The sequence below is a fragment of the Ipomoea nil genome, unplaced genomic scaffold (genome assembly GCF_001879475.1).
Source record: "Ipomoea nil cultivar Tokyo-kokei standard unplaced genomic scaffold, Asagao_1.1 scaffold0679, whole genome shotgun sequence".
Taxonomy (NCBI): Eukaryota; Viridiplantae; Streptophyta; class Magnoliopsida; order Solanales; family Convolvulaceae; genus Ipomoea; species Ipomoea nil.
The window spans coordinates 558,523-578,256 of NW_017617107.1; the positions used below are offsets into that span (position 1 = coordinate 558,523).

At 35.9% G+C, this 19,734-nt stretch overlaps 1 protein-coding gene and 1 pseudogene across 1 annotated transcript; one reads left to right on the forward strand and one right to left on the reverse strand.

Annotated features, from left to right (window-relative positions):
- The first annotated feature begins 2,840 nt into the window (after positions 1–2,840).
- Positions 2,841–4,847, forward strand: LOC109174984 (annotated as a pseudogene).
- Positions 4,848–10,827: 5,980 nt separating this feature from the next.
- Positions 10,828–16,012, reverse strand: LOC109174985. The gene is made up of 2 exons (XM_019324232.1): positions 13,338–16,012; positions 10,828–12,866 (listed from the first exon to the last, which is right to left on the reverse strand). The coding sequence occupies exons 1-2, from the start codon at positions 16,010–16,012 to the stop codon at positions 10,853–10,855; spliced, it is 4,689 nt and encodes a 1,562-aa protein (XP_019179777.1). The 3' UTR covers positions 10,828–10,852.
- Positions 16,013–19,734: the final 3,722 nt, after the last annotated feature.

Below are 19,734 nucleotides of genomic sequence, written 5' to 3' on the forward strand. Positions count from 1 at the left end.
ATTGAATTGGACATTTGGATGCACATGATCATCAATATTTTCTACATCAATTTAGCATGAAAAGTTCATTACATGACATACTAAAAACCTCAAACAATTTTTAATTTACATTTTAATAAAGCATTATGTTTTTATATTAAAGTAGAATTGTAAACTAAAATTATTGATTTTTTATGCTGTAATACATTAAAAAAATCATTTTTTTTTTACAATTTTGTAAATAAAAAAACATAACAAAATAAATATGTTTCAATTAATTATGGCTTAAAAAAACATTACAGCAATAAAAAATAATAATTTTATTTTACAATTATACTTTAATATAAAAACATTATAAAATAAAATTTTGTCACTATTAGGTTTATATTCTTTAATTTAGGGAAAATCTTTTCACTAATTTGGGGAAGTAAATTAATGTGAAAATTAAAGTTCATAGAGAATTACAATGTATGAAAATTTTATATAATCTTATTTTTAGGAACTTAAATGCTATTGGTCCTTTGAGTTTGATGATTTCGCAACGTTTAGTCCTTAACTTTTAAATCAATTATCCGTTGTTTTTCGAGTTTCGAATTTTGACCGACTATAACTCTTCTGATAATCCCTGCCATATGCGCCGTAAAAATTAAAGACAAAATAGTATTTTTTATGTCAATAAACATATATTTATATATATAATTATATAAAATGGTGTTTATATATAGACTAATATTAATAATGTATATATACTAGGTGAGTTTGACAGATCCCTGCCGGCTTGATCAAGTCTGTGGGTTAGGTGGGGCGGGCTAAAAAATTCGTTAAATAAATGAGCTTAAAATATTAAAGCTTGTTTCGCCCTTTTAGTGGGGCCGGACAGGCTATCTCGACGAGCTAAGTAATTTTTGACAGCTCAAACGGGAGGTAATAGGTTCGAATCCCATGTTACATAACATATATTATATTGTAATAAAGTCAATATTATTAAAAAAAGAGAGTAAATTATCATATTCGTTTTCTTCTCATCCCCACGTCTTGTCGAATTGTTCAGATTTCGATTTCCGTTTGAAGCTGCTGCTGCCGGAGGCTGCTGGTTGTCGTACCTGACATACAGTTGTCTTCTGATTTCGCTTTAGTTTGGGATTTACTGAGCTTCAATTTTTGTTTTGTTTTGTTGTGTTTTTGTTTTTGTTTGTTTAATGTCATATATCTTTGTGAAGTGGGAAAGTGTTGGTGTTTCTTCATTTTGAGATCATTAAATTTGTTCCATTTTGTGAAAATTTCCCATACATGAGCTTCTTTATACATTCATTAGTGGAAACGCAAGACTCATTGGTTGGCTAGTGTAATAAGAAAACTTAGGATAATACTCTGAAACTTGAATGTGCTATATCATCAATTAGTATCTCATCAATCCAGGATTATATTAGGCACAAAGTTTGGTGGACTAACAACTTCTAGTTATTCAGTCCAACTAGACCACTTAATAAGCCTCATCCACTTGCACCACTTAATTAAGGCTCTAATATATAATATACAATATATATTATTAGGAAAAATCTTACATTGACTTGCTGATTCTAGTGTTTTTTCTCATGTTATAGTATGAAATCCTCAATTGAGGATAAAGCTCCCATAATGTTAAGATTTAAAGAACCTGTTTATTCTGCATTCATGTAGGTAATTTTCATTGCAGAGCATGAATTGTATACTGGCATTTTATAATCATCTAATGATTCCAAATGCAAAAATTAGTTAAATAGCACAATCAGAAAGTTGCTGCACAATATCTCGTAACAAGTAATCGACCTCCATAGTTAGTATGCTTACCCTGAACTTATGCATCTCCCACATGAATAGTGTTTTTCCTGTCTGTGATACACACACTACATTGTCTTGGTTAGCTATAACTAAGATTTAAGCACACGCAAAGAACAAATATAAATCTAATTATTCATCATGTATGAAGTTATTGGTCCAGGTAGTCAACAATTTAAACAATATTTTCAATTCTCTTAGGAACTGCCAACAATTAACCCTCCCAAAAGACAAAACAGAAGACATGCTTGAGTGAATTATTTCATCTTTTTTGACCTTCAATTGTGGATTGTTTTTGTTTGTCTTTTGATTCTTATGTTTCTATGCTACTGTCTACTGACATCACTTTAGATCTGTCTGATACAAATCTTTCTAGTTTCAATCTGCGAGCCTCAGTTTAATGTTTGAGTTTTGATGCTTCATTTTTTTAGACCTGTCTGTTCAGTATTCACCTCATATATGTTAATCTGTTAATCTGTTATATATTTATTACTCTATATTATTTAAGTATTGTATCAATAGCTTTTGCTTTTCATTCCTACCTGACACACACATCAGCAGATCTGTTCGGTTTGAAAATCCAGATTTTTGAAAGAGTTCTACTACATGTTCTCCCAAATCTTACTCCCTCAAATTTACTCCCTGATGTGGCGGGCTCTGATAGGTTATTTTCTTCATGGGGTCCCTGTAAAAGTGTCTACATCAATATTTTAAGTGTGGGAGTAAAAGTTGGGAGTAGAGAATGGGAGTACATGTAGTATTTTCCTTTTTGAAATTATATTTAAGGTTCCTTTTTCAAGGTATGCCATATCCCTATGCCATGCATGACCATTAATTGACTTGATTTCATAGTAACAAGATTTTGAAAATAGTGTCAGATACTTTTTGCTTAACAGTTTCTACAAAATTTCCTTTGAGAAGATATATTATGGTTTGTGTATCTTATAAGAGTTTGAGTGAAACAAAAAGACTTTGAATTTAAATTGTTTGTATATATACACACTGAAAAGAGCATATAGATGCTTGAAAAAATCATTTAGAACATGGAAGGAAATGTAGGTTCAACCGATGACGAAATTGAGCATGAAACTGCTGAGTTAGATATATTTGATATGGGTATATATCAATATCACTTCTTTATTATTATTATTATTATTATTATTATTATTATTATTATTATTATTATTTGAAGTTAATAATTTCTTATAGTTCATTGTTTAATTATTTTTAAAAATTCACTTTGTGTTTTTAGGTTTATCAAAGACTAATTTGGAACCTATGATTGATTAGTCGAAGTGTTAAGTTCATCATCAAGGGTAAGAGGATTTGGGTAAATATACATTAATATTCTTATTTTAGTCATTTAGTTATCTTTTCAAAATATTATATTTAATATTTCACTTAATTTATTTTTAGTTGTATTGTAAATTGTAATATTATTTTTAGTTGTATTCCAGGTCCTCTTCAGAGCACAACTCTGTCATCCAAAGAGTTTGCTCTCTGGTTTATGAATCTTATAGCAATCAAGAAAATACCCATTTCAAATCCACATTGCCAAAACTTGAACTGCCTTTGGATAGGGAACTCTTGACTCCAGAACAGTGTATCACTGTTGTGGCTTCTTTGGCTGATGAGGCGGGCTCAATTGCTGCCTTGAGTTTCTTTCATTGGGCAATTTATGCACTTTATGCGGCTTTACATAGTTTCATCGATGTGTTTAATGAGAAATGGGAATTTTGATAGAGCCCATGAAGTCATACATTGCATGGTCAAGAATTTTGGTGAGATTGGGATGTTGAAGGAGGCTGTAGATATGATTTTTGAGATGCGGAACCAAGGATTGGTTTTTAGTGCGAGGACTTTGAACTGCATTGTAAGTGTAGCTGCTGAAACGGGGTGTATAGAGATTGCTGAGAATGTGTTTGATGAAATGTGTGAAAGAGGTCTTTATCCAGATTCTTTTTGTTTTGAGTCAATGGTTGTTGCTTACTGTAAATTAGGGAGAGCTATGGATGCAGATAGATGGATGAGTGCAATGCTGGAAAAGGGTTTTATTGTGGACAATGCGACTTGTACATTAATTATGAGTGTGCTTTGCCAAAAGGGGTTTGTGAACAGAGCATTTTGGATTTTTAATAGGTTAATTGAACTAGGCTTGACTCCAAACTTGATAAATTTTACTTGTTTGATAAATGGGTTGTCTAAGCGTGGCAGTGTTAAACAAGCGTTTGAACTGTTAGAGGAAATGGTTGGGAAGGGTTGGAAACCCAATGACCAATGTGTTTACTCATACAGCACTAATTGATGGTCTTTGTAAGAAGGGTTGGACCGAAAAGGCATTTAAGCTTTTCTTGAAACTTGTGAGGAGCGATAGTTACAAGCCAAACGTGCATACATATACAGTGATGATCACTGGATATTGCAAGGAGGAAAAATTGAACCGTGCAGAGATGCTTCTGAGTAGAATGCAGGAACAAGGGTTGGTCCCTAATGCTCAAACCTATACTTCTCTCATTGATGGGTACTGCAAATTGGGTAATTTCACTCGTGCTTATGAGTTGATGGAAGTAATGAAGAAAGATGATTTGTTGCTTAGCATTAGTACATATAATTCAGTAATTGATGGACTCTGTAAAAAGGGAGAGGCTCGAGAAGCATATAAATTATTAAAGAAAGGACTGGAAACTGGGCTATCTGCAGATTTAGTTACATATACCATTCTCATATCAGACTGTTGTAAACACGCTGACAGTAGGCTAGCTTTTGCACTTTGGTGTAAGATGGTAAAGTTTGGTATCAACCCTGACATTCATACATACACCACGCTAATTGCGGCACAATGCAGGGAAAAGAGGATGAAAGAAAGTGAAAAGCTTTTTGATGATGCAATTAAATTAGGTTTGGTTCCAACAAAGGAAACTTTCACGTCCATGATATCTGCATACTGTAGAGACAAAATGTTATGTTCTCGGGCGAAAGCACACGTCAAAGGGCGATTAGGGCTATTGGGGTTGTCTATGTTGAGAGATAAATTTAAGGAACAAAGATAATAGGAACATTTTAAGAGTTTTCCCACCTCTTGATTTTAACTTTAACTTCTTTCTTGCTTGTCATTTTATTAGAATGAAAATCCCCTTTATATAAGAGGGTTACAAAGACTAGTAAAACATAAAAAGGAATGGAAGACTAACTAAAACATAATGTTAGAGAAATAGGGTGTTAGTTGAGAGGATCTCTCTTAGCCTTAGTTTTAGGTATTTGAAACCTATGGCTAGGATTAGTTCTTATCTAGTATAAATAGCTCTATACTTCCTTGTACATTGACACACAGAACATATAGAAATATACAGTTGAGTTTATTGTTTAACATGGTATCAGAGCGAGATTGAGGTGACTGGGTAGTGGGTGTTGGTCGGAAAGAGGAGGCGACGCCGGCGGGAGAGGCGGAGCGGCCACCGGAGTCCTCACGCGACGCCACACGCCGGCGCGTGGGCAGTTCTCTGGCGTTTCTCCGGTCGCGGCCGGTACCGTTGGGCTCGTCTCTGGACACCCAACGCGTCTGCAGTGGTTGTGTACTCCGGTGTTGTGAAGGGTTACTGCGTTTTGGACTGCTACGTTTTGGACTGCTGCATTTTTGGACTGCTACGTTTTGGACTGCTGCATTTTTGGACTGCTGCGTTTTCAGGTTGGTCTGTTTTGTCTATTATGGCTGAGGAGAGTGAGCAGAGGATGGAGGGCTGCGTCGAGTGGTTCAGTGAGGGGTTTGGGTTCGTAAACCCCGATGACGGCAGCGAGGGTTTGTTTGTTCACCAGTCTAGTGTCAGCCGAGAAAGAGAGACAACCGAGAGAGATGGTAGGGGAGGTCCACAAAGCCCAGGGTGGTCCGAGGTCCGTGAAGCTGGGTGGTCTGAGGTCCACGAAGCTGAGAAATAATTAGGCAGTAGTTTTTTCTTTTGTTTATCGTGTTCGTATTAATAAGTCTTGACCTTTGTATTTTGTTTATCATAGTTTGTCGCTCTAAATTGATTTGGTATGGGAGCAATTCTAGGGTCTGAGTGGAGTCAAGTGCAGCTTGTTCAGTGTGCGTAAACAGGGGTGCTGCAGGAGTGGGCAGCACAGGTGCCAGGAGTGGGGCGGACCTGGCATATGCCGCGGGGGAGGCCGGCGGTTGAAGAATGATTCAGAGTGAATCAGTTTACGTGTATGCACCAGGGAAACGTTGTAGTGTTAGGCAGCGTTGATAAGGGTGCATGGTGAGAGGGACAAGTGCACTGTGGTCTAGCAGCGCCAAGGGTTTGTGGAGTGAGAGGCAGGTACGCTGTGGTGTTAGGCAGCGGTGATAAGGGTGTGGGGAGTGAGAGGCAGGTGTGGCGCTGTGGTGGTTGGCCTAGTTTTTTTTGGCTCTGTAGAAGTGCTGCTGGTGCGACAAGGTACGTTGTGGACTGGTTTGGCACAGCGTGGTTCGAAGGTTGTTCGAGTGGTTCAAGACTTGGGCTTATAGTCTAGGTGTGGAGTCCTGTGGTTCATGTGATACGTATGTAACAAGTTGGATGCTCCAACTTGAGGGGGAGTGTTAGAGAAATAGGGTGTTAGTTGAGAGGATCTCAAACACATCAAATTGAGCTCTAAATTGCCCTTTTTACCTTCAAAATACAAAATAGTCAAAAGTAGTTCCTCTTCATAATATATCACATATTTGGTCATTTTAAGCACATAATTAGCAATTCTAATCCAAATTTGGGCAATAAATGTACCATAAAAGTAGTACAATTTAACACTCATCATTAAGCCTGCCTGATAAGCTCAACAGTTCTAGGTTTTAGGATTACGACCAAGAATTTTAAAATCAACCAGAAAAAATTAATTTGAATCGATAAGTCGACAACCCGATAAGGCAAGACTGAAATTGAATGGGGTAACTCGATACGATTGACATCCCTACTTGTGATAGGGAATTGGGGTTTGGGTTTAGGATTCAATTAGACCTAGGGAGTGGAAGTTTCAAGAGCAAAGGAAGGGAGTATGGATCGATTGATGGAGCAATGTTTTTTTTTTTTTTTTTTTTTTTTTTTTTGTGGGGGGGAGGGGGGTAAATATAAAGGATGCAAATTGGACTAGGGAACAAAGTTGGGGAGGGAGGAGGGTTGAGGTGCAAAGGAAAGTGTGACACCCCGAAAATTCAATTCTTAAATAGAGTTAATTATGTAATTAATTACAAATCTTCCTTGTGAATTTTCCTTCCAATTTCTTAATTAAAAGTCAGAGGACTTAAATTGACCAATCCCTTGGTCAATTGGTTTAGTCAAAAGAAAAGACCTTGAGCTTTATAAGTTGTACCTAGCCTTTTTGATGTCTTCCTGACCTTTTTAATAAGGGAGGGCATACTAGTCCTTTCACCCTTACTTGGCATTCAAGCCTTACCCTAACAAGACTACACTTCATTTCCTACATTTGACAAGAAAACACTTGACTCTCTACCTTCTCTCTAAAGGTGTAGCTTATTCTCCAAGCCAACCAAATCTTTCTTCAACCTTGCATGAAAGTTCTCCAAGATTCCACCTTTCCACCATCAAGACTCTAGGAAGGGTAAGATCTTAGCTTAGATAGTGTTTTTAGTGGGTTTTACCTAATCTTTATCTAAGTGTTGGTCTTCTTTGTGTGGTTTGGTTGTGTGAGAAGACCTTGTTGAGGAAGAACTTCAAGGAGAGGTCTAGGAGGTTGAGGAAGTGTTTTTTAGACTACAAAGGTAACCCATGCTCTACAAAACCTATTTTATACTTGCTATGATGATTTCTTGCTACTCTACTGATGTTCTTGATGTTCATGAGTGATTTGATGCATAATCTTGTGTTTATGCATGTTAGAGCTTGTATCTAGGGTTCATAAATGTTATTCATGTGTTCAAGTCATTTCTTTTTTGAATGTGAGGTTTTGGGTATTTTGGACTTGAACTTGGCTTTGTTGATGTTTTTCCCCGAAGGGAAATTGGTGGGTACAGGTATGTACCCGCGGGTGGAACAACGGGTGGCTGTCCACCCGCCGTTCCACTCGAGGGTGGAAGGAAAAGGACCGGCGGGCAGAGCCGCGGGTGGAGGCCCACCCGTGGTTCCACCCGCTGGTACGTGTATGGGAGAGTGGCGGGTGGTTGTCCACCCACCGTTCCGCTCACTGGTACGTGATGCTTTGGCCTCCGTTTTGTTGAATCGTTGCGCAATTGTGTGTCTCCTTTGATGGACAATTTTTGAATGTCCTCGCAAGTGCACGAGTCAATTATTAGTAATAGTGTGCTTTAGCAAGGGTCGATCCCACAGGGAATTAAAACAATGCAACTTACAGATTGAAAACGATCAAATTAACAAATTAAAGTTCTAGAAACAAGATCCAAAAATTAAGATTAGCTTAAATTAAGTAAACGAATAAATTACCAAAAAACATATTATCAACTTAAACTTCAGATTAGAAAAACAAAACTGGGAACATGAATCAATTACTATTACTAATTCTGCATTTTAAGTCTAATGGTGCCAACCAATTACGAGTTCGTTCTTTTCTAAAATATGATAACTTCGTATGACGTCCAAAGTAATCATGTGTTTTAACCATTCATGTACTTAAGATACTTATTCAAATAGTTAAAACCCATTAAGTCCTAAAAGAACTACGGAATACCTGGGTTATGAACCAAATAAATAAGCCAACAAGACAGCCAAATTATTTATCCTTTTATCCTACAGAGCTTAGAATTAACAGGTATGGTATGTACACAATTAATTCCATCAAACGACTAATTAACGTTAGAACTGGCCAGATTCAACACAATTAATCATCACATGAAAGCGTAAGATAAAACATAATTTAATTGAAAGCATTAAAACTCATATTAGTGCAGAATTTTCATAGTTATTGTTTCATGAACCCAGATTAAAGAATTAGCCACTCAACATTTCGATTATATAACTAATATATGAATGCTACTGCAAAGATACAACAACCTCACGTATCCCAAAATTGCAATCTTGATTTTATATAAACTAATAGATACCATGCACTACTAAATTGCAAATTAATTCTAGAACCTGGAGTGTGCAAATTGCCAAAATCAATTGTCCCCACTGCCGAATTGAACCTAGAATTTACTGCTATAATTAATCTGTTGGGACTGAGATGCGAAGCGCCTTCACCGTCGTACGCCGCCGAAATCACTCTCCTTCTCTTTTCTTTTCGCAGCAAATACTTTGGGTGTGAGAATTGAAGGCTGAATCTGTGAGATTGGTCATGAAAAAAAATCGATGAACACTGGCTTCTTTTTATAGTGCTTAGTTCAACCGCTTCACTGAGATCCCGCTGATCAACCGGAGATTCTATAGCTCAACGTCTCAATCGGATCTTCCAAAGGACTAGGCAGCGCTGGGAGAAAATCCTTTTGGATCGCGCTTGAATCGGCCAAACTGATGCGTCATATCCTTTTGTTTTGCTGCATCAATTCTTTGCACAATGATAAAGGACTTTATCAAATGGACTACAAATATTGGGCTCAACTAAATAATCATACTAATTGGGTTTAGAAAAACATAATACTAAAAGTAATAATAAAACAACCTATTATTTAATTATTTTAAGAAAAACTAAAAAACATAATGAAATATAAAAATATGTACAATAACTAATTAAAAATTACTTATTAATTAGAAACAATAAACTAAATTAACACTAAAAATATTGTTCATCAAATTTCCCCACACTTATTTATTTGATTGTCCTCAAGCAAAGACATTATTAAAAAGAAAAGAAATTAAAATAAAATCAAGCATAAGATCGAGCTTTACCCAAATAGCCTTTCAAATTTATTGCCTCATAAATGCAAAGTTAGTGCCAAACTCAAAGATTGTATAAAACATTTGACTAGAAATTAAAAACTTTAACAACTAAAATAATTATAAAACGTGTGCTCGTGTGCTGACACCCCTTATATGAATTATACAAAAACTCAATAGAAAAATATGAAAATTTCACCAAATTCAACCTAAACCAAATTCAGAAATATTCAATCACAATGCAGGTGCAAAACATGAAGGAAATCAGGATCAAGGCACTTATTAAAATTGAAAAGCAATTGCTTGTCTCTTCCAAAGTTCACTCATTATTCTTCTATTTTGACTTTTTCCAAAGAGAACTTCCCCAAAAACCTCGCCATTTTAAGCCAGACTTGTTTGGGTTTTCAATTTTGTGTGTACTCATAAACCAGACCACGACACTTATTTATTTATTTATGGTACATGTGTATAGGTGGCTGATTCAGCGGAGTAGAATCTCTGAATTTATTGCAAATAAAATAAATAAATAAATAAAACACTCTCATTTTTTTTAAATATTTTTTAATCCTTTTCTTTCACCTCGCTTATGCCATAAAGATGATCCTTGAAACCAACATACTACACCACAATTTATAGCACTCAAGAATTGTTTAAGAATTTGATAAGGATAATATAAGTTGAAATCAACATATAAACTATTAAAGAAAACGCATAAAACATATAAGGGTATTTGTGATTTTCATATTCTATTTTTTTATTTTTATTTTTTTGTTTTTTTGATTTTTTTGGTTTTTTATTTGACAAAGATATAAAATTAAAGAAATTAACAACTAGTCAAAAGCAATATACACACTAAGAGCTGACAAAAACCTGCATTATTTTCATCATAGGCTAATCAAAAGACTTACTAAGTAAAACTCAAGTTCGTACTTAATTGCTTTTAAAAGTAAAACATTTTTATTATTATTTTATTTATTTATTTATTTATTTATTTTTTTGCAATGAAAACACATAAGAGGAAGAGAATGACAATTATTTAGAATATAAATACCTTCCCCACACTTATTTCAAACATTGTCCTCAATGTAGAGAACAACAATTAAAAGAGACACACAAAAAACTGTCAGAGCTCATCAAATTATTAAAATAGAATAAGCAAGTCAAATTAAAAATAAAGGAAAAGGGAAAGAGAATTGGGTTGCCTCCCAATAGCGCTTCAGTTATTGTCTGTAGCTAGACAACTATGGGCATTCAGAGTGCTGCAACTCTATCCGTTCAACAATCTGGGCTGAAGATTCACCCTCGAGGTACTGCTTAAGTCTTTGCCCATTTACCTTAAATTTTTCACCTGTTCTTGGATTTTCAATTTCACAGGCACCGTGAGGAAATACCTCACGAACCACAAAAGGTCCTGTCCATCTAGATTTTAACTTACCTGGAAACAATCTCAAACGAGAGTTAAATAACAAAACTTTCATCCCAGGTTCAAATTTTTTCCTCAAAATAAACTTATCATGATAAGCTTTAGTCTTCTCTTTATAGATTTTCGAGTTTTCATAGGAGTCATTTCTTATTTCATCTAATTCATTCAAATTTAATTTTCTAATTCTACCAGCCTTCTGCAAATCAAAATTTAGAAATTTAATAGCCCAATAAGCTTTATGTTCTAACTCTACTGGCAAATGACAAGCCTTGCCAAATACCAACCTGTACGGGCTCATACCAATCGGGGTCTTGTAGGCTGTCCTGTAAGCCCACAGTGCATCATTAAGTTTGATGGCCCAATCCTTCCTAGAAGGATTCACCGTCTTTTCCAATATCCCCTTGATCTGCCTGTTACTCACCTCTACTTGGCCAGAGGTTTGTGGATGATATGGAGTAACCACTCTATGAGTAATGCCATATTTTTTCAGAAGACCTGCAAAAAGTTTATTACAGAAGTGGGTACCTTCATCGCTAATAATAGCTCTTGGTACCCCAAACCTGGCAAAAATATCTTTCAAAAACTGTAGAACAACTTTACTATCATTTGTCCGAGTAGCTACAGCTTCAACCCATTTTGATACATAATCAACAGCCACAAGAATATAATTATAACCAAAAGAAGTAGGAAAAGGCCCCATAAAATCAATTCCCCAAACATCAAAGAGATCAATGACCAAAATATTTGAGAGGGGCATTTCATGACGCTTACTTATATTACCAGTTCTCTGGCATCTATCACACTTAGCACAAAATTCAAACGCATCCTTGAACAAAGTGGGCCAATAAAAACCAGACTGCAAAACTTTCAATGCAGTTCTCTTCCCACTAAAATGTCCTCCGCAATTTAAAGTGTGACTGTGATTCAAAATATTCTGTTGTTCAAGCTCAGGAATACACCTTCTAATTATTTGATCAGGACAAATTTTAAACAAATAAGGCTCATCCCAAAAAAAATGTTTTACTTTGGAAAGAAAATGTTTTTTTCCTTGTGAATTTAAGTCTGGGTGAAATTGACCCGAGACTAAATAATTCACAATGTCAGCATACCAAGGTTCTGTGTTCTGTAAAGAAAGCAATTGTTCACCTGGAAACCTGTCATTAATAGGAATATCATAATTAGGATAGTTATTAGCTGCTTCGGGTAGACGGGACAAATGATCGGCTACCACATTCTCGCAACCTTTCTTGTCCCTGATAGTCAAATCAAACTCTTGCAGCAATAGAATCCATCTTATTAGTCTAGGTTTAGCATCTTTTTTAGCCAACAAAAATTTTAGAGCAGAATGATCAGAATAAACAATCACCTTAGAACCAATCAAGTAAGAACGGAATTTTTCTAATGCAAAGACTATAGCCAACAACTCCTTTTCAGTAGTTGTATAGTTAGCCTGAGCACTATCCAAAGTTCTGCTCGCATAATGAATCACATAAGGCATTTTATTAATTCTTTGTCCTAAAACAGCGCCTATGGCATAATCAGATGCATCACACATTATTTCAAAAGGAAACTCCCAATTAGGTGCAGCAAGGACGGGAGCCGAAGTTAATTTTTCTTTTAAAAACTTGAAAGCAGATAAGCAGTCATCATCAAATTTGAAAACAACATCTTTTGAAAGCAGGTTACATAAAGGCTTACAAATTTTTGAAAAATCTTTTATGAAGCGCCTGTAAAAACCTGCATGACCAAGAAAACTTCGCACTTCTTTTACAGAAGTAGGGGGAGGTAATTTCGAAATAACATCAATTTTAGCCTTATCAACCTCGATTCCCCTGTCAGAAATTATATGCCCCAAAACGATGCCCTCTTTAACCATGAAATTACTTTTTTCCCAACTCAAGGTTAAATTCATTTTAACACACCTTTCAAGCACAGACGATAAATGAGCAAGGCAATCATCAAAAGAGTCACCAAATAGAGAAAAATCATCCATAAACACTGCAATATATTTTTCAATCATATCAAAAAAGATCGACATCATACACCTTTGAAAAGTCGCAGGTGCATTACATAACCCAAATGACATCCTGCGGTAAGCAAAAGTTCCAAAAGGGCATGTAAATGTCGTTTTTTCTTGATCCTCAGGTGCAATAGGAATCTGAAAATAACCTTGAAAGCCATCAAGAAAACAATAATAAGCATGCCCAGCTAATCTTTCTAACATTTGGTCAATAAAGGGCAAAGGAAAATGATCTTTTTTAGTGGCGGCATTTAATTTTCTGTAATCTATGCACATGCGCCACCCAGTTACTGTCCTAGTTGGGATTAATTCATTTTTGTCATTATTGACCACAGTAATCCCAGACTTTTTTGGCACTACATGAACTGGACTTACCCATTTACTGTCTGAAATTGGGTAAATAATACCTGAGTCCAGCAACTTTAGGACTTCTGCCCGTACAACCTCCTTCATATTTGGATTTAACCTGCGCTGAGGTTGACGGACAGGAGTTGACCCTTCTTCAAGAAGGATACGGTGCATACAAACCGTTGGACTTATTCCTTTAATATCTCCTACTGTCCAACCAATTGCACTTTTATACTTTTGTAATACGTCTAGCAGACTTTGTTCTTGTTCAAGTGAAATGTCAGAGGCAATTATTACAGGATAAGTATTATTTGGACCTAAGAAAGCATATTTTAAAGAACTAGGAAGAGGTTTTAGTTCCAGCGTGGGTGGAATTTCAGCTTCGATAGAAGGACGGTGTTTTCCCTTGATTTGCTCCAGACATGTAACTGAACCTCCTTCAACACTCCCCTCTTTTATTGGGCTTTCGTCGTGTTCCACGTCATCAACCTCGACCTTCAACGGATATTGATCTAAAAACTTAGCAGAAATTATTGAATCTAAAACATCTACAGCAAAACAATGATTATTATTGTTTTCAGGCAGTTTCATTGATTTAAGAATGGAGAATTCAATAGTTTCATCAAGCACAGTCATGGTTAATTTTCCATTTTGAACATCAATCATTGTTTTTGTTGTGGCCATGAAAGGTCGGCCAAGCAAGATAGGCATGTCCTGCTCATAATTATACTTTTTATTTATGTCTAATACGACAAAGTCAGCAGGAATTATTAATTTGTCAACTTGGACTAAAACATCTTCTACAATGCCTCTAGGATATCTGACAGAACGATCAGCAAGCTCTAAGGACATTGTAGTAGGTTTCAATTTATCCAGACCTAACTGCAAGTAGACAAAATATGGCATCAAGTTAATGCTTGCCCCTAAATCAAGCATAGCCTTTTCTTGCTTAGAATTCCCCACTGTAATATTTATTATGAAACTACCAGGGTCTTCTAATTTTGGAGGCAAGTTAGTTTGCAAAAAAGCACTTACAGTTTTAGACATGAAAACTTTTTCATTATGTTCATATCTACGCTTTCTAGTGTTCAATTCTTTTAAAAACTTAGCATAAGCAGGCATATTTTTAATCATGTCTAACAATGGTAAATTCACATTCACTTTTGACAACAAATCATAAATGTCAGAAAATGATTTATCAAATTTTGAATTCCTTAATCTACCGGGGAATGGAACCGGGGGAACATAAGGCTTAGGGGGCACATAAGGATCATCAGATTTATGCAACTTGGGTTTATCATTATTAATATCATCATCAACATTCAAGTTTTCAACTATTTCAGTTTGTTTAGGAGTGGTACTTGCTTTCACATTATTTTCAATAACTTTACCACTTCTTAAAACAGTCAAAACCTTAGCTTGTTCAGGTTGGCTGGGCAACTTACCTGGCACATGGCCTTGTAGAGCTTCGGCGATTTGCCCTATTTGTGCTTCCAATTTTTTCATTGAAGCTTCATGTTGTTGAAATCGTCGTTCACTTGCTTCTTGTTGCATCTTGAATTGCTGCTCCGTTGTTTCCTGCTGTCTATTGCAGGCTTGTACCAAAGTATTCAATGAATCCTCCAAAGATGGTCTTTTTGGTTGAGGTGGATCAGTTGATTGATAATTTTGATTACTACCCCATGAAAAATTAGGGTGATTCTTCCACCCCGGATTATAAGAATTGGAATACAGGTCATTTCTTGGCCTTTGATTAAAATTGTTCATTGCACTGACCTGCTCAACATTGTCAGTTTCTTCAATCATACATGCATTCTTTTGGTTCATACTCATCATAGAACACATGCTTGTCATTTGTTTTGTTAACTCAGACATATACGCCGTCAAATCAGAATTTGAGCTAACTTCATACATTCCTGGTGTCCGCCCCCTTATGCTTTTTTGTTGGGAGTTTGCTCCTAGCATTTCATACAACGCTAAGGTCTCCTCCGCAGTTTTTTCTGCCATGGCACCTCCAGCCGCATTATCAACTATTGATTGGCTGGTTTGGGTCAAACCATCATAGAATGTTTGATTTTGCAGCTCCAACGGGTAGCCATGGTGGGGGCATTTAATGAGCAACATTTTAAACCTTTCCCATGCCTCATGAAATGGTTCGCCTTCAGCTTGCGAAAAAGTCGCAATTTTTCTTCTTAATTCGGAAGTCTTGGCATGTGAATAGAATTTACCTATGAATTTGTTGTACACCTCCGGCCATGTCCGAAGGGACCCCGGTGTGAGAGACATGAACCATGTCTTTGCTGCATCTTTCAAGGTGTAAGGGAAACACCTCATTCTCAATTCATCCTCCGTTAGGTCATTCAACGGAAAGTTTTGGACTACCCCGTAGAAATCCCTAATGAAGGTGAGGGCATCCTCGGTTCCTGAACCATGAAAAGACGGCAATTGATTGTAATGAACCGTCTTTAACTCATAATTCCGCCCTGCATTGGTAAGCACTATACAAGATGGTGAAGTTCCTACTTGGGGACTACCAAAGTCTTTCATTAGCCTAGGATTAGGCCTGGGGTTGGGGTTAGGATTGGGATTGGGTGGAGGAAGTGCAGCCATGGTGGTGGTCGTTTCTTGTGGTTCAAAAATGGGATTTTCAAAAACTAATATTTTTTTCTTTCTCCTGTCAATACGGTCGTCTAAAGGTAACAATTTAGGGTTTAAAGAACGACGACCCTGCATAACATAAATAAATAAAATAACAAAAATAAATAAAGAAAAAAAAAGGAAGAAAAGAAGAAAAAAAAAAACAAGCAATTGAAAGTAAAATAAATAAGATAAAAGGGAAATAGGAAAAAGTAAACCAATATTAAACACTTAAAAAAAAAATAAAATTTTAAAGCAAATTGCACCGTAAACAATTCCCCGGCAACGGCGCCAAAATTGATGGACAATTTTTGAATGTCCTCGCAAGTGCACGAGTCAATTATTAGTAATAGTGTGCTTTAGCAAGGGTCGATCCCACAGGGAATTAAAACAATGCAACTTACAGATTGAAAACGATCAAATTAACAAATTAAAGTTCTAGAAACAAGATCCAAAAATTAAGACTAGCTTAAATTAAGTAAACGAATAAATTACCAAAAAACAGATTATCAACTTAAACTTCAGATTAGAAAAACAAAACTGGGAACATGAATCAATTACTATTACTAATTCTGCATTTTAAGTCTAATGGTGCCAACCAATTACGAGTTCGTTCTTTTCTAAAATATGATAACTTCGTATGACGTCCAAAGTAATCATGTGTTTTAACCATTCATGTACTTAAGATACTTATTCAAATAGTTAAAACCCATTAAGTCCTAAAAGAACTACGGAATACCCGGGTTATGAACCAAATAAATAAGCCAACAAGACAGCCAAATTATTTATCCTTTTATCCTACAGAGCTTAGAATTAACAGGTATGGTATGTACACAATTAATTCCATCAAACGACTAATTAACGTTAGAACTGGCCAGATTCAACACAATTAATCATCACATGAAAGCGTAAGATAAAACATAATTTAATTGAAAGCATTAAAACTCATATTAGTGCAGAATTTTCATAGTTATTGTTTCATGTACCCAGATTAAAGAATTAGCCACTCAACATTTCGATTATATAACTAATATATGAATGCTACTGCAAAGATACAACAACCTCACGTATCCCAAAATTGCAATCTTGATTTTATATAAACTAATAGATACCATGCACTACTAAATTGCAAATTAATTCTAGAACCTGGAGTGTGCAAATTGCCAAAATCAATTGTCCCCACTGCCGAATTGAACCTAGAATTTACTGCTATAATTAATCTGCTGGGACTGAGATGCGAAGCGCCTTCACCGTCGTACGCCGCCGAAATCACTCTCCTTCTCTTTTCTTTTCGCAGCAAATACTTTGGGTGTGAGAATTGAAGGCTGAATCTGTGAGATTGGTCATGAAAAAAAATCGATGAACACTGGCTTCTTTTTATAGTGCTTAGTTCAACCGCTTCACTGAGATCCCGCTGATCAACCGGAGATTCTATAGCTCAACGTCTCAATCGGATCTTCCAAAGGACTAGGCAGCGCTGGGAGAAAATCCTTTTGGATCGCGCTTGAATCGGCCAAACTGATGCGTCATATCCTTTTGTTTTGCTGCATCAATTCTTTGCACAATGATAAAGGACTTTATCAAATGGACTACAAATATTGGGCTCAACTAAATAATCATACTAATTGGGTTTAGAAAAACATAATACTAAAAGTAATAATAAAACAACCTATTATTTAATTATTTTAAGAAAAACTAAAAAACATAATGAAATATAAAAATATGTACAATAACTAATTAAAAATTACTTATTAATTAGAAACAATAAACTAAATTAACACTAAAAATATTGTTCATCAGGTACGTGATGCTTTGGCCTCCGTTTTGTTGAATCGTTGCGCAATTGTGTGTCTCCTTTGATGTTTCGTATGTCTAGAACGGTGTCCTAAGTATCCATGATAGGATTATGAGTCTTGAATCGTGCTTATGGTCCAACCTTGTGATTCGTTGGATTAATGTGAAGTCGTTGATTTTCGATTGAACCGTTATGTTTGCCATTTTGATATACATGCTAGTTATGCTGTTGTTGATGCTAGTATGTGGTTGTTCATTTGTTCCCAATGAGGATTGGCAACTTGTGTTGCCAATCATGATAATCTTTGGATTAAAGTCTATCATTGTTGTATCGTTGTTTGATTGTTGATTCATGTCTTTCATTGAAATCTATTGATTGAATTCCTTGATATGATCTTGTACATATGATGTACCTGTTTATTGATACTTGATTGGGCTATTGATGGGCTTCAATCCTCTATGACAATGATTATGTGAATGTTATGAGATTGGTGGTAATGTTATTAACCTTTGCTCACATGTTGGCGGTATACTATCATGATTAGTACTAAATGATTAATGACATTATGAATGTCTACGTTCGGTGGCAAGCTGGCGGATGCAGGCGGGGAGCAATGTAAAGGCTCCGGAGGGATAAGGTTGGACTTGGTGTACAGGGTGGCACAAGGAGGTAATGGTTGGAACTGAGATAAGGTCGGGGGTAGCCATAAGGTTGGAACTTGGAACTTGGAACTCGGAACTTGAGCATATCATTGAATGTGAATCTTGTCTCTCATGGTTTATGAGTATGACTTGTGTTGTCTCTTGATTGATTATCGTATGATGTATCTTGTTGTTAAGCATGTTACTTATGTCGTTCTTATTGATCTATTGAGTAACCGATGATGTTGGTATTTAAAGACTATATATAATGTATCCAAGTCTCAAATGTTTTTCTCTATATCTATATTATATTCTACTCAACAAGTATTGGTGGGTTACCAACATTATTCGCTGACGGGTGCTACCCTTGTGTTTTCAGGTGTTGAGTAGATCGTTTGAGAGCGCGCTAGACAAAGGCTTAGATAGCGTAGCTTTCTCTTTTGTTATTCTAGACTTGTGGCCTGTGAGCCTAGAATTATTTAATATTGACTTATGTTTGGATTTGGTTTTAGCTTCTAGCATGTGCATCTATAGTCAGATAGATGTGGCGTAACTCCCTCGTATTTTACTGATTAGCTTCCTCTAAGCTTTGATTTAATGATTAGACTTATCTTTATATTTAAGTTTTGAATTATGCCGAAAAATCGAGGGTGTTATAGAAAGTGTGCCCAAGTCAGAACAAGGAGGGGCGTGATATAAGGCTAGAGGTTTAGCCATGTGGAAACTGTAACACCCCTAATTTTTAAATCATTTAAAGACTTATAAAGTAAAGGCAACTTGTAATAATTATCCAAACAGAGCATAAGCTAAACATAATTGTCGGGGTGTTATGCCACACCTAAGTTTGAGAACCTAGGTGCACAGGCTAAGACTATTCAGGCAGGTGCAATCCACAAGCCGATAAACAAAACACAATCCATGGCACGCAGGCCGGCTATTGTATCTAGGACTAACTAGACTAAGACTATGAGTCCATCTAGCGCGTTCCTCAGCTAATGATCATCACCTGAAAAACATATCGTAGCGACCGTCAGCGAATAATGCTGAGTAACCCACTCCCACGCGTTAAGTACAATAAATATAATATAGGAAATCATTTTGAAACTGGAATACATATATAACTTGAGCAACTCTAGATTTAAACCAAGATCAAGACTCGAGACACAACAATAGACTTAACACTCTAGGACAATAATAAAGACAAACATGTGTCCTAAGAACACAATACAAAACATAATAGACAGATAAGCTTATAAATA

Bases quoted from the DNA above. Each gene is read 5' to 3' on its own strand.
- LOC109174985 (XM_019324232.1), bottom strand. From the start codon at position 16,012: ATGGCTGCACTTCCTCCACCCAATCCCAATCCTAACCCCAACCCCAGG. The intron at 12,867-13,337 runs GTGGCGCATGTG...AATTTCTGACAG, and splicing joins CCAACTAGGACAGTAACTGG to GGGAATCGAGGTTGATAAGG.